Here is a 20,644-nt window from a genome sequence, read left to right on the forward strand (position 1 = left end):
CAAAGCACTTCCACTGGTAATATCAGTGTTTGTTAAATATTGTAAATTTTTGTCAATAAATATCGACAAATTGTAAGAAATTTGGCTAGAGATGGTTTTGCAAGGTTAAAAAATTATTTGAAAAGAAAATTACATTGAATTCCAAAGAAGGTGTGTACATTCAATGGCAAGATGATGTTTTTTGATTAATTTTGACATAAATATATTGAGATATTGAACTAGTATTTCCATATCAAAAATCGAGATCTGAATCAGAATAAGAAATCATTTTTGCTTTCATTAAATTGAAAGAAATTTCATGTAAAAAGCACCATTGAATAAATGAAACTGACATGAATCTAGAATTTTTCAACTCTATGAGTAGATAACTGCTGAAATTTCGAAATGATTGCTTATCCAACTTAATAAATGCACTTTACTGCACAACACGATGCAGATACATCTACAAAATATTTTGACTGACTTATATTCAAATATTTTCAAAAGGTATGAAAATGTTTCAGGCTGACTATTTGGGTGGAAAATTATAGAAAATTAATCGAGGTATAGTAATGAAGATTAAATTTCAAATGCATTCTGAATTTTTTCCTATTTGTTAATAGTTTGACCATTGCAAAAACACGAAAACTGAGCTTTGTTGATAGGAGTCCCTGTTTTATATTTGCAATGAAGAGGTTTTATTTCTGCAAGCTTGTGAAATCTTGTTAAGATGAGGTCAGAGAAACTTTATTTGTGCTTGGATGTCTAGAATTGTAAATTTGTATCATTGCTATAAGAGAGAGGGTTAAAAGCATTGCAAGGACATTATTTGCCGCAACGGGCCTAGTGGCTTAGGCAACTTCGTGGCATGTCGCAACAGAACTCAATTGATACACTTTGCCACAGAACATCGAGTCCATCTTTCTAATCTATAGCAATTAAAAGACAAAATAAAACTGAAAATTGTCCAAGACAAAAACTTGTCCCCTCCTTAAAAGAAAGAATTTCTGCGGAAAACCGCAACATTAAAAAGCCTAAATGGCATTTAAAGAAAAAGGGTTGTTATAAAAAATAACCGGAAATATGCTACTTTCCTTAAACTCCAAAGCCAATAATGATTTTACTGGTTCTCCAAGACATAGATGTAATCTTGGAAATAAAGCTTTAAATGTATCGTGTCACAATTAACATAACCTGCTACAAAAATTTTCGATTGAATCTTAGAAAGCTTCGAAATGTTTCAAGCAATCGAGACCATCCAATGTAAAGTTAACTTATCATTAATTTATCTGGTCATTTGAAAAGTAATTTTTTCAAATTTATTATTTAAAAGTGTTGCCAATATTTCATAGTTTTGTGTAATTGGTTTTCAAAAAACTATGGCGCCTAATTGCTTCACAAATGTTTTCCAAACTTGCACCATAACTTTGAACATTACGAGTGCGATACTTTGAACGTAATCAAGTTGGTTTTGGAATTATTTCGTTTATTTCAAAAGCGTTTTTTAAAGGTTGAATCGCACTATTAATTGACATTCATTGAAAAAGTATGGCCAACCAGATCTTGTGTAATCATTGTAGGCAAGCTTTAACGATAAGAGCGACATAAATTCAGTATAATCAACAATATGCGTTTCGATGTAAATTTAATCAATTGCGATGTTCCACATTCCTGATGTTTGGGTACACTTCTTTTCATTTGCTTTTTTCCAAATCAAAAGAGTGTTTCCAATCGCACAAGTGTTTAACACTAAAATGACTAAAATACTAAGGGAAATGGGCAGTCAAATATTTAGAGTGAAACTAAATTTGAAAAAATGCTCTGATGGCGAAGGCAATTAATCTAATCCCCCACAATATGCTTTAAAAATGTCAATATGTTCTCGTTAATAATTGTAAATGGTTTGAAATCCATCATAACAATCCTACTTTGGATAAGCATTAAATAACCTTTGCTTTACAGTTTCTAGTGCCATAGACTGTTCTAAATAAGATGAATAAACCGGAATCCTTAGAATTTAAGACAATATATTGTGCTTATATCTATCTAATTTTTCGTTAATAATTGAAACTGATATGCAGTAAAAATTACATAGAGTATATGTACAATGTATTCCTACATCTAGAATTCGTAACCTACCAAGAAAATGCGAGGCAACGATGCAAACAACTGCTTTTTCGTTTTATGGGGGATAAATAATTACATCAATAATTATTAAATCATCAAAGATTTGTCGGACTTATCATAAATTTTCGAATTATAAATATTTTCATATTTAATTTTTATCATGAAGTGTTCAAGCAAGCTCGTGTGTCCAGTTGAACTTCATCATCCTTTTTTCAACCAAGTGTAATCTGTCTATGGATCTTGCCAGTATCCATGATGATATTATTGGTCAGTATATTGAGAGATCTGCAAAATTTTAATAATCAGTATAATAGCTTTATTGAAGTTCTTTATAACAAAATTGTCTATGGAGAATCGTCTATTTCAGATTTTAACGAGTTTATAATATTGACTCTGGGGAAGCATATGTCAATATATGAATAGTATATTGTGAATTATCTTCTATGTCGTATGGCTAAAAAGTCTTTGGCCGTAAAACATGGTATATGGATTCGTGGGGCTTTATCTGAAATATCATAATGATACATTGCTGCACTCACCCTCGTAAACCTCAACTTCATTGATTGCAAGGTATTCCTTTGACATGGTTTTTGCAAACACTGTCACATATCTTCCAATTGCTTCTGAGCACCTGAAGACGTGAAAGTCACTATCTGCTTCCAAATGACATTGCTTGTTGCTGAGGCCATTGTTTAGATACTGGTCGCCGACAGTCACACCAAGGCCAACTGGGGGATGCATCGGTAACACCCTAACAATTTTCACTGCAGCTCTTCTACCTAAGACAACTTGCCACCAAGGGTTAATTTCAGCTGTTGTACACGAGTATGTTTCAGCAATTCCATCATTTGCAAATCTTGCGAAAAAGAAATTAGTACTTTCCCATTTTGAAGATTGAAACGAAGGCTTCTTTAGGGCAATATTCACAGTAGAGGCTGAAAAATTTCCGTAATTTATATAAACATACAATAACAAAAAAACTGCCTATGCATAATTCAAAAAAACCTACTCTGAGCTTCTTTGAGAAGTTTCATGATATTGTACCAGATCACAGAATAAGAAAAATTTCAAATTATTATTCTTATTCTGTGACTAGATTTCAAAGAAAGAAGTAGGCTTTTTTGATCACATAGCGTCGGAAAATTGGGAAATGTACCTTTATTTGTGCTTTTGTTTCCGTTTCTGTGTTTATTGGATGCGCTTTGATGCATATTTTAATTCTTCAAATAAATATATAAACCCCTTGTTGGCAAATAAAGTTTGAGATTCAATGAACCAGTACCTGTAGCCATTAATAGAAAGTAAACTTCTCGGGCAAAAAATGAATTTTATTTTATGTTCCTCAAACAAGAATATGGATATTTTGTCCAAAAAACTTATCTTGGGCCTTGCAAAGACAAAATCAAGGCAGCAAGATATATCATATTAACAAGTTTGTGTCGTTTAGCTCTGTATTCACCATAAATGCTGAAAGGAGAGATAATGCTTACCTTTGTATCTTTCTTGTTTAGCCCAAATAATAAGATTTGTTCTTTCATTGCCAATGTCTTGATTAAGTTTGTATCTGTCAAACCTATTTGTTTGTATATTTTTTGCCACATAATTGCAGGCTGCGTCAATACTGCATTTATGAAATGACTTGTCAAACATACTTGTCACTCTTCTTTGTGGATTGTGGATTTCTTTAAAAACTGCACCAAATTTGCTTTCTTCCATTGACGATGAATTAAGAGGTAGCACAGTTATGATCAGTAAGAAAATCCTCATTATTGTCAATTTAGATTTCCCTGCAAGATAAAATAGAAATAATGGCCCGATATTATGTCTGAAGTTTCATGGGATCCGAGAAAAGTTGGAAAATAGGGGATGGGGGACAAGGGAAAATTTAACACCCATAAGAATACATTTTGAATAAACTATATTGCTTTGCAAATGTGGGTTGGGTATGACACCCCGAGTCCCTCTTCGTCGTAAGCCCTGAGATAGTTAATTGATTAGACCAGCGTGTTTTCAACGTTAAGAACATTTTTAAATATCTGCTTATCGCATTTGATATATTTTGATTTTATTATTGGATCGAAAATTTCATTTCGAATTGGGAAGGGATATTTTAACTTAGTAGTGAGTCTCATTGGCTAAGGAATCCACGTTCTTATACGAAGGCTTTTTGTGAATTTCTACATTACAAAACTGTTTATTATGACTCAATAATACCAAACAAAATTATCCATAGTATAACGGTTTACTTTCATTTTTCAATTTCAAAGATGCTTAATGATGGAAAATTTATTGTCTCTTTCTTTAATTATGGAACTTAATGCAGCTGTGTCGTTAGACTGCTGTGTCATTTCAAGCAGAAATTAACAAATAAATTTTTTAGATTCATAACGAGCAGTTGGCTTGAATTTTTTATAATTCGTTTAATTTTGGTGTATCATAAGTGCTGCCTAAAAACAAAGAGACGCACATCTTCCCCAAATTTGATGTTTCGTTAACAGAAATCATTGAACTTACAAGACGCCATTCACACCTAATCACTATATAAAATACAGTTTCTGCATTATACCAACTAAAACTTCGGCATCAATTGGGAAAGTGATTACATTACAGTAATGAAAATACTGCTTTGCAATTCGCATTGCCAATTTCCAATTACCAATTGCCATATGCTAAACCTCCCATATTTAAGTAATAACAAGTTTTAAATACTCGCAAGCAAGAATTTTCTTTTATAATTGACTCATATTGAAATATCATATTGTTTAAATCTGACTTCTCTTTTCTTGCTAATTAGTGCAATGCTTCAAATTTCAGCATTTAAATCGTGTTGTTGTAATCAACGAAGGCAGAATGATAAGTTAGAATCATACATACAGTTAGGCGGACACAATTCTACTCATGGACCATTTTTAGCGGTGCCCCTATCTTAAAATTTAATGATGGACGAAGTGTAAGATGCAGATTCAAGATAAGTCACCATTTTGTATAAACTTAGTATCAAATCCATATATGTTTTATTTTACATATTTGCCGATCACAATCCTTAGTTCAACTCTAACTCCAACCAACTCCTCAACTAATTTCGTGTTACCTGTTACCACATACGACATACATAATCATGATCACTGTTACTTGTCGATTGACATTTACCATGTGTATGTATTTATTGGGTATGGAGAATCAAAGCATATAAGCTAGTACTGTTTTAAATCAAATATTAGATCAACATTCAAATTACAACACTACATAATGCCGTGTACATCGACACGTATTACACTACTGAATGAAATAATAATAACTGTGTGGGGTCTTACGAAGATACCAAGGAGGGTCTGTGCCCTAACACATGCATCCGTTTCATAGAACAATCTAGCCTGCCTGCAAACTCTTGAATTGAATTTTGCAATTCAATTCAAGAGTCTGCAGGCAGGCTAATAACAATCCTGCTAACGCTTACATCAGTTATCTAACATTGAATCGTGTTTTGTTTCGTTCCTTGGAGTACATGATTAGTGATAATACATGACAGTATTTTCAAGATATCGCAAATTTCTTGAACTCGAAGTCGTTTTACTTGCTGTTACAGTTTAGAATTTGTTTTCGTTATATTTATCAAAAAGACTTTCCTTTTCGATCATATCAATTTGAATAGCATTTTTGAATAGATAGAATCATCGATGTAAAATGGCCTGAAAGCACCTGATACTTTCTTTGAATGGGGGCTTTTGAAATGACGTTTAGTGATATTAACAAGTGCTCAAATAACTAGTGAACAGGGTCTTCGTACACTGTCTCTTTGTTCGTTTTCAGCAGAATGAACTAAATATTGAGAGCATTTGATACACGCCCTGTATTTTAAACATCATCAAAACAAATTTTAGCAATTGAGGTTGGGTCCGTTCTTCTTGTCACGCCTTCTTGGGTTCTACAAAAGATTTCATTGAAGAATGTCTCAATATTCGGATGAAGGCTCAACTTTATTAGAATCTAGGCCCAACCCGCTTATATAAACAATCATTTACAAAAATGGGTATAAAGAAAAGGACTGGAATTGATAAGGCTCTATATTCGATAATGTTAGTAAAAATTTGGGCTAAAAATCATCCCTTAAAGTAGTCTCTATGTATCATATACTGTATAGTCTATAGGTTATGAATCAGGGGTCAATACTTTAATCAACTAACAATTACAATGCACCCCAAATAGGTGTATTGTTTCACGATGTTTTGAACAGAGCATCGTCAGCTGACAGAGGCTCTTAATCATGTCTTTTACCTTTCATAGTTGTGTCATTCTTTGAATCTCCCTTGAATTTTTTGGCAGTAGAGTGTTTAAATAGATTGGTGTTGCATGCGTAGTAGTTAAAATAGCCGATAAAATACTAGCATGAAAACGTTATCGGTCACAAGATGTAAAAACACTAAACTATTTGAAAAATTAATTTTTCTTTTTTTTAGTTGGTAATGTTAAGGAAAAACACAGATGCCTGTAGCTAAGGCCTTGCAAGGAAGGTTGAATGAGAAATTACGAAGGAGGAAGAATTAGGAAGAGAGAGAGAGGAAAATATCAAGCCTGTTTATTTTTGTTTTGAATAAAGACAGGATGTAAGTGTCTTGGAAGCAAGATTACACTAACATTTTGCCCACCCCCTTTCCCCCTCTTTGAAGCTTAAACAGGCCTTGGTGTAGTGACAATGAAGGAACAAGAGTCCCTTCTAGGCAAATTTGGTCACTGTGAAGTATATATTTTCCGAAATCCCATCTTCATGTTAGCTATGAAATATCTGCATTGCAAGGAGAACATTCGACAATATGACCGCGGAGTTAATTTTTAGCTAGAACTTATTCAACTTGATAGCACTACATCCCTGTTATTTGTTTACTGGTTGAAATAAGAGCTTATATTGGAAATGAAATTAGAGTTTTCGCTCACAATATTTGGACTTTTGCATAAACAGCTGCAATAAGAGTGACCTATCTTAGTTTGTTTTTTTACTGGCTTTATTAAATCTTTGTTAAGGATATGATGAAAGCGCCATCCCAGTGTTTGATTTCACATATTTTTATTGGAGTTTAACGTTGTTTTTCAGCAAACATGATTTAGTAAGAATTAAAATTGCAAAACTTTAACATCCAGACTTCAAAACTGGAAGTTTTGTTTGCTTACAGCCTTAAGCAGACGGCCAGTCAGAAAACGATATCATCTACTGCACATCTTTTCAAAGTTAATTTAAGCCTTAGTAGATTTCAATATGAAAAAGCTTATCTAATTAATATGAAAACAGTAGAGAAATTAAAAGGTCTTCCGAGACAGTGGAGTCGTCTCTCTATGAAATATATTTTTATTATGTCTCTTCTTAAGTTAAAGCCAATGACAGGAAACTACAAGAGGGAAATCACAAAGGTCTAGGTGCAAGGATGGCTCAGTTGTTGAGGTTGCAGCCTAGATCCAAGTGTCTGCGGTTCGAGTCCCTGCCGTGACCAAACTACCACTTAGATTGAGGGAAGTAGTTATCTCATAGTAATTAAAGGTGGAGGAATCTCGAGGTGTGGTCACAAGGAGAAGGAGGACTTTTGTCCTAAAACTTCTTTCGAATGCTCTGAGCATCATGCTCGGTACCAACAAATGAAATGCAAAATCTGGATCTATAAGTATTTACTCTGTCATTTTTTTGACAAAACATAGAGAGAAAGTAAACAATAATACTAATATTTGTTATTCATTTAAAGAATTTTTTTTCCTGGTACAATTTACTTACATTTATCGTTAATATAGCATTATATTGTACCGCGCGCCATCTGTTGTATTTACAGAGAGAAAGTATTTGATTATTGGCAACATAAGAATACTACTGTACAGGATGCCTTCAGAAAGATGAAAGTAGCAGAGAATGCTTAAAAAATTGAAAAACATATGAAACAAACAGAAGTAAATCTAGGAATGGTTTGAAATAAGATGCCAATAAGCTTCCGAAAAAATTATACGGTTCTGTGATCAAATATCCGTCGTTCAATATCCAACCATGCATTGCTTAAATTTCGCTTTAAATCATAGATAGGCGCTAGCATACAAACTGATTTGGAAGATTACGCTGAATGGAAATTTTATTAGAGCTGTAAGATTTGTCAATCATGGGTCAAAAAGGTTTTAAGTACTAATAGGCTTAGAGTTCTAATAGTAATAACGAAAATTTACCTAGTTGAGTACATTGTGGTTAATTTTATTTATTTTTCTCCAATAACGTTTCATTAATTTCTTTTTATACGTTTATTGATGTAATTTTATCATGACTCATATACTGATAAGGAACTGAAAGGCTGAATAATGATTCAACAAAATTGAGCTAACTTTCCTTTATACTCTGTTTCTCGTACTATCGATGTCCTTCAAGATTGAACATTACAACCTATCGCTTCTTTGTAAACATCTTTCATAGAAAAATCCCAGACTTACCTTATCACGTTTGAAGATAATATTTCGACTTTTCTTTTGACTGTCTCTCTCAATCTCTTTAGCTTTGTCAAACCTTCTTGAGTTGAACTGCTACAACAATTTGTCTTTAAACACGTAGCAAAATGCACAATGTGTGGCAGAACGCTATGGCATCCTCTATTTGCTATTCAAATAGCTAAGTTCACGTTGTCAGATAGCTAAGATCACAGGTGTCTTGAGTAAATGCAAAGGTTCCTGGAACGTGCGATTGATTTCTAATCCAAACAAATCTAACCTTCAGCATTTCAATTCTAAAATAATTCTAGTTTGATGAAACCTCTTTGAACAATTCACGATTACTGGCTTAGATCACTTGAAGCATTATCTTGGCTATTGGTTTATGGTCATGTAGTTTTTGGTTTTTTCTTCCAGCGCTGTCATGTTTTCCAAGATAAACGTTTCACAATGTCATGATAACGAAAATCAGTATAAGATCTTGATAAACGGGGATAGTGTTGTATTGTATAGTTTATTTAATGCTTTCGGGATCATAAGGACATATTTGTCCATTTCAGATGTTTTCATTGAAAAAACCAAGAAATAAGAGGGGTGCATCATAAAACCATATGTATTTAACAGTACCAACTCATTACTGACTATATAAAATCCAAAAGTTTAAGTAGCAATTGCAAGAAAAACAATCAAACATAGTAGATTTTGAATATATATTCCTGGGAAAGGTCACAAATCGATTGAAAAATGAGAATTTCGATTTTTTTATCTTCAAATGCTTGAGATGATTTATTTGGTTAGGAATTGCGGTCCATGTTTGGCTACATCTATATGACAAAGTATTAAATCTAGGTCAATAGTTAGTTCATTGATATCAGTACTTGGCAGCCAAATTGTACTGTCGTCTGCATCGGTTTCGGTTTTTCTTTTGTTCCAGTGAAAGGATGACATCATTAATGTAAATGTTGAAAAGAAACAAAGCTAAGATTAATCTTTGAAGAACTCCCTGCTTTGTTTTCATCCATTCACGAAAAATCGGAATTAATTAACATTGCGTTGTCACAAAAGCAACAAGATTTTACTTTGGATAGTAGAATTTTAAGAGAGAAACAACAAATGCGTTTGATAAGTCCATAATCATCTTTTTCATCAAAACACTTTGTCAGGCCTTTAATTAGCCACGATAAAGTGTGTTGTGTGCTGTAACTTTTTATGAATCCACAATGCAAAGGGAACAGTTTTAGATTGATGTAATTGTAGATTCGATTAAACATGATACTCTCAAATATCCTTGAAGTTGATGAGAGGAGCACATTTATTGGTCTATAATTCTCTGACTAGTTGTATCTCCTTTTTTTAAAAATTAGGCACACATTAGTCATTTTCATAAAAAAAGAAACATTTTATTAGAAAGAGAGCAATTAAATGTTTCAACTAATAGCTCAGGGACATCATCTATTGTTATTCTAAGAACTTTTGACGGAATAACATCGGCCCCTGTTGTCTTGTTTTAGTCTAGGTTATAAATTATCTGTCTTACAACTTTGGAAGTTATAATTCAGAAGTTAAACGTAAAAAAATTAATTCAACATTTTCTTGATTTTTACGATGATAGGATAGTTGGTTATAAAACATTTTTAATGATCTTGTAGTAATGAGGCTGTACTTACATCAGAAGTTTGTTGCATATTGTCAGATAATGGTTGGGTTATATTGAGGCTTTTGTGTAATTGACAAATGGACTTTTCAACGTCTGTTCTACTACAATTATGTCAGAGAGAATTTCATCCTCTTCTTTAAGTATATCTTTATTTTGCTTTATATTTTTCTCATTTAATAATGGCTAGATAGTTTTTCAGAAGTTTTTTATATTTTTTTTGAAATATTTTCTTTTCATGCTTCTAATAAATTTGATGCATTTGTTTTTTACATTTTTTTAACCTCCCTGTTAGAGACTGTTTTATTTTTTGAACTCTTTTTTCGCTTTCGTTCCCAGCATTAACAATTTTTTGATATATCATTTATGAATGACGCATTATTTGTTCTCACAATTTTTTGCATCGCAAAGGTATGGTTATCGAAAACAGAAATAAGCGTTTGACTTGAAACGTCGTAGAATGCATTGCATTAAGATATTTTAGCAAAATTAGATTGAAGATCCTCGCTAAATATATTGACGGAAAAGCTTTTCTGTATGAAATAGAATTTGGTTTATAATTGAAAAATTCAGTTTTCAGTACAGTATAGACTAGTTCATGGTGATCGAACAAACCTTTCTGATATGTACCCGTGTTTATGTAGCTGTGTTTCTTATCTGTTAGGATCAAGTCTAAACATTTTGGTGGGTTTCTTTTGTAGCATGCTTGCTTCTTTACTGTATTATATAGATCACAGTCTTCCATAAAGTTTTCTCCGCGAGAAGAACCAGGCTACATAATTAAGTCCTCAAGTATTGGCATTCCTTCATAGCTTTGTGAATAAAACTCCAATAACTTGCTTTATTCATCAAGAAATAAAATTACATTTTGGTAAGGAGGGTGATAAATTCCAATAGTTATATATTTATATGCTCTAAGATAAATTTCAACGGAACTAGACATAGTTGCAATACGGTTATGTAATTAGTAAAAAAAAACAGATCTGAGATACTGTGGCCTCTTTTCAATACATCTGCTGTCAAATGTGGCTTTTATATTACTAATACATTGCTTTGAACTTCCAACTTTAGTGATAAAAATCAAACCAAGAAAACAAAAAAGGTTTATGAGAAAAAGAGACTGTAATTCATTATTGAAATTTAATGGGGGCTGCAATACAGCTCATTTGTTCTATCCTTGACGACGGTAAAAATGCTTTGGCGTACTGCATTTAAAAATTGAAAAAGTTCACAAGGGAAAAGAATATACAAACCATCATAACACATTCAGAATCTAGGGTACCAAGAAAATAATGCATTCATTTTCTTTATTATTCTGTTCGATATAATTTCTATTATCTATATATAAAAAATATTCTATTCGGTGTTAATGAAACATAATGTCTATTGATTCTAGAAAAAAAGGTTCGTTTTAAAACACTCCGAGTTTGAACTGCATAAGGTTTCAGAAATAACATTCGGATTCAAAACACTCAAAGTTTGAACTGTATAAAGTTTCAGAAATAACGTGAACTTTACAGTCATACAAGTCCACAATCCTGGATAATTCTGTTGAGACAACCCCAAAAAATATTATAAGTAGCACTAGCGTACATTGCAAGGACTTAATCTCTCTAACCATTCAAAATTTGAACGTTTATATAAAAACAGCAAAGACGCCACGTTAGAAATGGAGAGAAAATTGCAAAACCTCGACACTATTATCCAAGATTGTATCTTGTTGTAAATAGACAAGCCATATAAAGACATAAAGTTTTTTTTTTTTCTAAGATATATAACAAATGAAAGCGTAAATATATGTTAGGTTTAAGTAGTTGACAATGTTTTCGACATATGCTGTATGATATTATAAAACAATAATATTGAGTAGATTATATACATTTCGTTCAATTTTCAACGTGTACATGACTTAAAGGCAGTCTGTCTCCTCAACGATTGGCTAATATGTCTTCCCGCCTCAACGGATAACGGATTACAGATTACGATGCTTGCTTTGGCTGGCCTAGCTGCGATAGTGGACGATAATTGAAACTGCGAGCAAAAAGCTATCGGTAATAGCAAGAAGATTTAATTACTGGAATTAAATGATAATAATGGAAGCCTTTCCTTTCGCTGTTGCCAGTGGCGTACCCAAGGGGGGGGGGGGGATAGGGGGGTCGGGACCCCCCCCCACTTTTCTGAAATATGATCCTCAAGATCTGTTTAAAAACGATGTAAAACTCATGGGGGGGGGATGTAGTATACTGTATGCTTGTGTCAATAACAATTGTAAAATACTTTGCTATTTACCGTAGCTAAAATGAATCAAATAATGGGGGAAAATTTGGAAAAAGGGCGTTTCCCCGCATTTGCGAGTGTTTGAAGGGCGTGGTCCAAAAACATTTCTTGGGGCTGCACCACAGACCCCCCCCCCCCACTACTGCAGCCCTGGGTACGCCACTGGCTGTTGCACGAACCAAAAAGCGAGCCATTTTTTTCTAGCCACAGCTTCATTACAACGGGAACACAGCCACTTGATTCGAAAGCTCTGGAATCAAAGTTGTCTCTGATTGGTTTAAATCGTTTAATTATCGAACAAGTTCAACGGTGAGTGAATTTCACTCCCGTGAAAAGAAAGTTGAGCACAATAGGGGACAGACTGCCTTTTAAGGTCACATTTAAAAGCAAAAGTTTCGTTATATGGACTTCATTCTTATAATTATAAGAATAAATTTTAAGTACAAATTATAAGAATTTTATTCGACAATAATGGACATGCATTAGTAAAATGAGTGCTTCTGTGTATAATCTGAGTTTAGAGTCAGCAGCTTTTATATTTTGGAAAAAGTTCGTCTCTTCAGGCTTTGGTGCACTGGGGGTAAACTGTGAGTAAGATACGAAATGATCTTTGACTTATTTGTATTACTGCTGCTACGATTTCACCTAGACTAGAACGACACAAAGTAAAGAGAACTTTGGCATATTCAATTCAAGGGCAGCCTTCCTCATTATAACCTATTTTCTATTAATGGACCATAGAACAAATCGGAAAATTATTTAAAGGGGGAGTAGTTTCTCCAAGAACCCCCCTAATTTAGGCCTGGTTTTTTGCAATTTTTGTAGCATATAGCCAAATAAAAACTTAAAAAAGATCACTTTTGTGAAAAAATACTTGCATGAATGAAGCATTAAAAACACGAAAAATTACATGAACGGCAGTAAAGAGTAATGCCAATTTGTGAAAAAACGATGCAGCAAAAGAAAAATCATAAAATTCAAGTCCCATGATTTAATACCAGGAATCTTGTGTTTACAGTCCAATCTACTGCTTAATCCAGCTTTGATATGCGAAGTGTAAAGCCATATTAAGTATCCATTTGTGTTTACATGACTGTCTTCATGGTGCCATATGTGCTCGAATCGTCTGTGATAGTATGCTAGATTCAACAAAAGAGCTTAGTTTAAGCAAAATTTTATTTAGCTTCTTGGCTTCATTAATTTCTGAAAGGTAATTAGGCCATACTTTGAGTGAAATTATAAAACACAAAATTTGTGTATTGAAAGTTATGAATTCAGGTGACAGACACCAGAATTCAATTGATTTTAGGACAGTTTTTATAATTAAATTTCTAGCAATTAAATATTCATTATTTGGTTTGTATCTAGTGAATATTTAAATTTTGGTCGTGCCGAAACTGCTACTTGTATCATTTTTGGGTGGAGATAAACACACGACTGAGAAATTAAATGGAGAATAAAGTTATTAAACGGAGCCAAAAGTCTTTTCTTTTAGGCTAATTTTTAGAGGAGAGGGGGGGGGGGTCAATGTTATCAGGGTTGCAAAATGCATCCGAACCTAAAAGACAAATTTCATCTAAAACCTCTCCAATCATTTTTAGAAATTTCCCGAAAGAAAACTTGCAACCATGAATGCTATATTGTCATTTAGCTCGATTTATTGTTCTGCAACTTGTCCTTTTGTGAAATAACAACTTGATATTCTTATATCAAAATAATTGGCAATGATTGTAAAATGACCCTTGTGTTTGAGGTAACAAAATCTGACTTCTATCAGCAAAAAATGCAGATTCTTAGCTACCAAAGAGTGTCTCAAATTTTTCAAATTCCTCCTCCCCTTTAAACTTTACCCTGTCAAAAGTTGGCAAACAATTTTTCTTCCCTCTCGTAGCTGTATTTGGCTATAAAGGACGGACTAGAGCAAATACAAAAGTTTTGAGACACACTTTGCTCACCCGACATCTGCCCTGGCCGTGTGCAAAGTTTTGAGCCATTCGTACCTGTATGTAGAGGAATTGTAAGTCCGGAGAAAACAGGACTTTACTGATCGCACTTGCAAGGTACACCCGTAAACCACAGTGTAATCCGGGTCAAGTAACTTGAAGCTTTAAGATCAATAAGCCTGTTTAAATAAATACGGCCGTACATTGGAAACGCGGATATGCAATGCGATATTGTAAATGAGACATGCGGCCACAACCGCAAAACAACGATAGTCGGCTTAACAGGTCAACGATAGCCGCATCTACACGAGCAATTTTTTCTTGGTAATTTTCCTTTACAAGTTTCCTTGCCCTTGTAGATTAGCAACAAGTTTTATTTGACATTTGTTTACTTGACAATTCTTAGTAGCTCGTGTAGGAAGACAACAAGTCTCGTTCACAATATCTATTTGCTCTGACAATCGTTTTGGCCAGCGGAGTTCATAGGTTAGCCTCGGTTTTTGTGACGCGGCACGTTTTTCGCGTCAAATTTTCTTGTAAAAAATAGCTTCTTTAACGAAGAAGATACTTTTACTCGTGGGTGGGAAATCTCTGGAATTTCTTCCTTTAATATCTGTATACCCATACTCATACTGGGCATACTCATTCTTCTTGATGTTCCAACTTTACAACTTTTTGCCTTCGTATTCCGAAGGCTTTCACGGTTTTGCAGAGTATCTAAAAGCAAAGAAAAACTGGCACGCCAGCTTTTAAACAAGTTCAATTATCAAGTAAAAGATTGTCATTTTTCCTCAATACACCCCAATCTACACGAGCAAAATTAACTTCTCAAAGAAAAATTGTCAATGAAAATTTCCTTGTGTAAATGCGGTTTAAAAATTTTGATAAACAAATTATGGAAATCTTCGTTTACATGGGATTTTTCCCACTTTTGTTTCAAATTTGGTATCATTGTATGCCTTGAAAGTTCGGCTACTTGAATATGAAAAAATCAGAAAATCGTGGTACCACTTAGACAACGACCGATTTCTTCGATAAAATTCTAATGTTCAATTTCATCTATGTCTTCTATGATTAGAACATAGTAACCAAGCTAAAGGTAAGAGCATTTTTAAGGGAATACTAGGCAAAGTTTCTTGCAGAATGGTATGCTACATTTCTTTCCCCCTTTCCTAAAACTGTCTATTTTGCTTTGCAGAAAAGTGGGGTCCATGGCCCTCGCCCCCCCCCCCCCGGTTTCGCTGGCCCTGCGCAATAGCAAATTAAGAGTCTGAAACTTTCAACCGACTGCATCTTAAAGCCATTAGTTATGGCAAATTATTTGCAATATTACCACAAAGAAAGTTGAGTATGACCAACCATGACCAACAAATAAATAAATTGACTTTTAGTCAAACTTCCCAATTAACGCTAAGGCCCCCGCTGCATAACCAATTTTCTTGGAGTTTTGCAGACATTGGGGGGGGGGGGGGGGCAATCGGCACATCCCTGGACGTTCTGTAGCATTCTTTTGACAATAAAAATAAAAGATGCAAAGCAAATACAGCAAAAAGAAAAATAAAACAAATGAGAAAAAAGGATAAAGCAACAATATATCTATTGTTTTTATTGTATTGTAAGACAGAAAAAGGGTTTTGTATAAGTAATTTGGAGAGCTATACGTTCCATAGCTTTTCAAGAGTCATTATTTGCAGCTTTTGTAGAAGGATTCTCTTTAATTTGCAATGTATGTTTTTCCAAATCTTTACGCTTTAAAGAAAATAAATTTTTCCCGTAGTTGATAGGGGCAAAGTTGTTGCTTTTGGCAATCTTTGTCTTTTTTACAGAAGTAACAAAAAATCGGTCTACAGTTGCTTTTGTTTATGCCATACATTGTACATTTTGCACATTCCTTATATGGCAGTCGTGGAAGTTCTATAAATAAAGGTTCTGAATCAGCTATAAAATATTTGAACACAGCCTGATTATCAGAAATCCATTAGCAAACTTCAAATGGCAACAGATTTGCAACAGATTTGCACAATTAGAGACATTTTATCGTGTCCTTTCTGATCATGCCTTAAAAATTGAAAACTTAAAAATAAATGTTTATGATGTCACCATTTAGCGACTCTTTTGCTCAAGTCTGGTTCTATCATCAAGAGACACAAGTCACACAGCTTTTTTTGGCCAATAGTAGAAAGAAAAATGTTTGAAACAATTAAATTTTTGCACACATTGCAGATTTTTTGAAAAAAACATTCCATGTACAGAACAAAGTTCCCAACCTGGTGCCACGATGCCGCTTCTGCTTCCTATTTCAGTAATGCCATCATTATAGATAAAAATTTACTTTGCTAGCGCGGGGACCCAAATCCGCAGGGCCCTAGGCCATGGCCTAGTTTGTCCATTGGATTAATCCAGCCCTGGATGCATCTTGAAATGATATGAAAGTATTTGAAAGTGGTAAGGAAGTAAAAGGATTTCTCTCTTAATCATATAAACTAATTTTTTTAATACAGCAAAGGCGTGCCCTTTAAACATTGCATACACTTTTTAGTGACCTTTCTCAAATTCTCATTTATAGGGCGCAGAGTGTTGTCTTAAAACAGTACATATTTGCAAACTTATAAATGATTTCGTGTTCTTTGAAATGAAAAACATCCTCTAAATTTACTTAAACATATCTTTACCTTTGTTCCTTAAGGAAATTTCTTGTTTGCAAGCAATAATAGCACAGATAAAAGCCAGTGCATTAAATAGAATGCCTGTTGCAGATTTCAAAGAGTAGGGGTTCAAAACTGAGTTGAAAGAGAATATAAATAGTTAAGCCATGGAAAGCTAGGTCATTGGTGCCCGGGTCATATTACTGCTTGGGCGGATGTTTTAAAAAATAGTACCTTGTTGCTGCAGGATTTAACTATGCAGCTACTACTTAAGTCTAGACAGCAATCTTATCATAACCGTGGTCAGAGAAAATTACGTTGAGGGATATGGAGCAACACCCTAAAGAAAAAATTCGGGACACCTCTTTTACTATCACCGAGGGGTTATTTCCAAAAACATGCTTGGTATCGCTGATTTGCGAACCTTTTTCCTTTTGTAGGAATAATTGAAAAAATTAGCACCAACGTTGATTCTTTATACCGAATTCTTCAAAAATAAGGAAAGTTGCCAACAAACCCCTACCTCCACGCCAACAAAAAAGATGCAACAATGTCACTATAACGCTGTCGTCAGAACGAAATTCATGTTTGGGGGGGGGGGCTGCCTATTGTATTGCCTTCAATTCAGTACAGTGTTTTAAAGGTAATATAATACAGCCCCAACCCCCTCGTTTACGACGGCCCTGTGCCATATGATGTTATTTTAAAAAATCAAAGTGTCTTTGGTTCCAAGAACATCTTGTTACCAGGCCCGAGTAACTACAAACTTGATAGAAGGAAGAAACGCAAGATGTACAAACGAACGGATGACATAATTTCTTTTGCTTGCCTAATAATCTTCTTCAGGCAATATTACAGTAATACTGGTTAAACAGTGTGGTGTGGTTTTAAATGGCTTCTTTTTGTTAAAATTGTATAGTGATAATGTTTAGTGATTTATTGAATTTGAAAGAGAGAAAAGAGAAAAGGGGCAGATCGACTTCTGTAGTAAAATGAGGAAAATAAGAAATAGAGGCTAAATATTCCGGATATGCAGACATGAAAATGCTTCGTTAAATAATAAGACAGGATGAAAAAATCTGTTGGTACACTAGAAAACAACGAAAACAAATATAAAATAAATAACTTTTAGCAAGCAACAGCGTATACCTCTCTTTTTCTCTTTTTGCCAAAACAACAGACAAGGAGAGCGGAAAACTCTTGCCTGAACTGAGTGCTCCTGCGTGCGTAGATTATCGGGTTGATGCATGAGGACAAAAAACACATGACGACGCTGACCTGCATAAGATCACCGTTCCAAACGATGCCATAGCCGATATTCAACAGGAAATAGAGGACTTGGTTCAGAGACCAGCACAGGAAGTATGCTGAAATCATGATGATGACAGTTCGGATTGTCTTTCCTCGTGTACGAAGCACTGACAATTCACCAGCCCTCACGTGAGGTGCATTGCATGAGATGGCCTTCTTTTTGTACTGGTTAAGGGCTTTTCTGATTTTGGCAAAACAAACAACCATGCATGTGATGGGTATGAGGTATTGCATGACCAAAATTATGACATAAAACATAATCCAAATGCCAGTGTCGTTGAATTCCACGGCTGTACAATGTGCCCCGAAACTAGCCTTGCCTGGCTCTGCCCATTTCATCCCAGCAATCAGTGCGATGTTTGGGACTATAGCAAAAATCCAGATTGCGATAACAATTTTTTTCGCTCGTGCTGTCGATGAAAGAACTCTTGATTTAACGGGATGGCAAATGGCTAGATATCTTTCGTATGAAATGGCAACAAGTGTGTAGACAGAAATCACAGCAAAGTAGAACAAAATAAAATAGTTTGTCCATGTTTTGCAAACAATGTCCCCAGCCTTACCAGTAGGATGATTCTTGAAGACATCAGTGGATGTTATGTACACAGGCAGACACAAAATGCACACCAATACATCAACAAATGCCAGTGATCCCAAGTATATTCCAAATGCACAGTTTCTCATATCTTTATTCCGTTTCAAAACGATTATCACCATGGAGTTTCCCGTTATACCAACGATAGTTATGATGGTGTATAACGCAACTTCCCAACCTCTAAGAGGAAAGCTGGCCTGAGTACCAAGGTCCGCGTCTAGGCCCATTTTCGCTAAGTCCCTTGTTGTTGCTAGAAGCTCTCTGACTCTGTCCAAGTGAAAGCAGTTCCTATCTTATAACTCCTACCTCCTTGGAACCTTCAAAAAGTATTCTCTAAAAACAGACCAGTGCCAACAAACTGACGCATTCGACAAACTTTTGATTTACTTCCGTCTTTGTGTCTTATAACAAAGGAGCCATCTGCATTTTGTCAGAGAATCTGTCGGTCGGGCATTCCGCAGCAAGTAAAATTAAAATTCAAATTCAAAATCAATTTCATTTACAGCATTTAATTACGTACAAGCATTAGATGAAATTGATGTTATCTTCAATTACTTAAACGAAAATGTTTTGCATGTTTGATAACCAAATATTACAATTGCAAATTGCAATATGATACAGCTGTCACAGGGACCGCGGAGCATATTACATTTTGCGGGGGCTAAAACATTTTCTCGGAGGGGGGGGGGCGTTAAACATGCTAAGCACCAAGAGCAAAAAGATTGTTTATATGGTTTCAAGTACATTCTGGAAATTTTTTGGGGGGCTTAAGTAACCTCTGCAGCCCCTCCGCCCTTCCATCTTGAAAGTCCAACGTAACAGGATTCAACTGTGCTAACTTTAAGGAAAGAGTAACTTCATATACCAGGATTGGTTAGGATAAAGAACTAGCGAGCAGGGTATTGGCTAGTGGTAAATGTCGGTAAAGTATTTTTTATCGAATGTTTTTTCAAGTCGAGGAGAAAACTATTCCAGATTACTGAGCCTTGAAACATTGTTGATTTTCTTTTTTATTCAGTTGATATTGATAGGAGAGTAAACAATTAATTTGCTGCTGGTCTGGTTTTGTTGTGGTGAAGAGAAGATGTTTTGGAAGATACGCGTGTTTAGTTTGAATTTCGTCACTTGTAAACCTTCGAATTTCAATGTTAAAGAAAGTTTCAAAATCTATAAGGTTTAGATTTGTCAACAAAGTTTTGTTGTTTGATTTTCTTCATTTGCAAAGGTTATAATTTGTGCTTTGCAGTTACCTTTTTGGTTTTTTCAAAAATGCTTTGACAAGAGCTTTACCATTTTCATGCGGCAAATAGGATATAGGGGCTTAACTATAACGATTCCTTAGTGCATCTTTAGCAACAAGATGACCTGCTTTGAAGAGAGTACTGATGCCTTAATACTAGAGTAAAAATAGCACCAAGGTGTTAATTACAACTTTTGCGGCAATATTTCGCTATTTATAGCCAATGCTTGTTATGACTGATTGTCCAGGGCAGGCTTCAGGTAGCCTGTGCTGCAGCGTAGGCTTGTACCATATGCAAATCAAATAGAGAAGGAGAGTAGAAAGAGAAGTGTTCCCAGTACCCTTCCTTGTGGAACATCATAAGATATTTTACGTGTGTCAAACAAATGCCCTTAAATTTCAAGAGCCTGGGTTCTGTTAAAGAGA

The 20,644-nt window shown here is 34.5% G+C and overlaps 2 protein-coding genes across 3 annotated transcripts; both read right to left on the bottom strand.

Moving 5' to 3' along the window:
- Positions 1-996: 996 nt before the first annotated feature.
- LOC135682904 (uncharacterized) lies at positions 997-12,450 on the bottom strand. Of its 2 annotated transcripts, XM_089113144.1 has the most exons (4): positions 8,560-12,449; positions 3,597-3,893; positions 2,646-3,041; positions 997-2,391 (listed from the first exon to the last, which is right to left on the bottom strand). In XM_089113144.1, exons 2-4 carry the CDS (start codon positions 3,871-3,873, stop codon positions 2,375-2,377), a joined length of 690 nt encoding a protein of 229 aa, XP_088969270.1. In that variant the 5' UTR covers positions 3,874-3,893; positions 8,560-12,449; the 3' UTR covers positions 997-2,374. The 2 variants fall into 2 exon arrangements, with proteins under 2 accessions (XP_088969270.1, XP_065054067.2); XM_065197995.2 differs by lacking the exon at positions 997-2,391 and having other exon boundaries at positions 2,426-3,041; positions 8,560-12,450.
- Positions 12,451-12,690: 240 nt separating this feature from the next.
- On the bottom strand, positions 12,691-19,567 carry LOC135682901 (cholecystokinin receptor type A). Its single transcript, XM_065197990.2, has 2 exons — positions 18,222-19,567; positions 12,691-13,623 (listed from the first exon to the last, which is right to left on the bottom strand). The coding sequence occupies exons 1-2, from the start codon at positions 19,203-19,205 to the stop codon at positions 13,570-13,572; spliced, it is 1,038 nt and encodes a 345-aa protein (XP_065054062.2). The 5' UTR covers positions 19,206-19,567; the 3' UTR covers positions 12,691-13,569.
- Between the last annotated feature and the right edge of the window lie 1,077 nt (positions 19,568-20,644).

This window comes from Rhopilema esculentum, chromosome 16 (genome assembly GCF_057945365.1).
Source record: "Rhopilema esculentum isolate cy_ngs chromosome 16, ASM5794536v1, whole genome shotgun sequence".
Taxonomy (NCBI): domain Eukaryota; kingdom Metazoa; phylum Cnidaria; class Scyphozoa; order Rhizostomeae; family Rhizostomatidae; genus Rhopilema; species Rhopilema esculentum.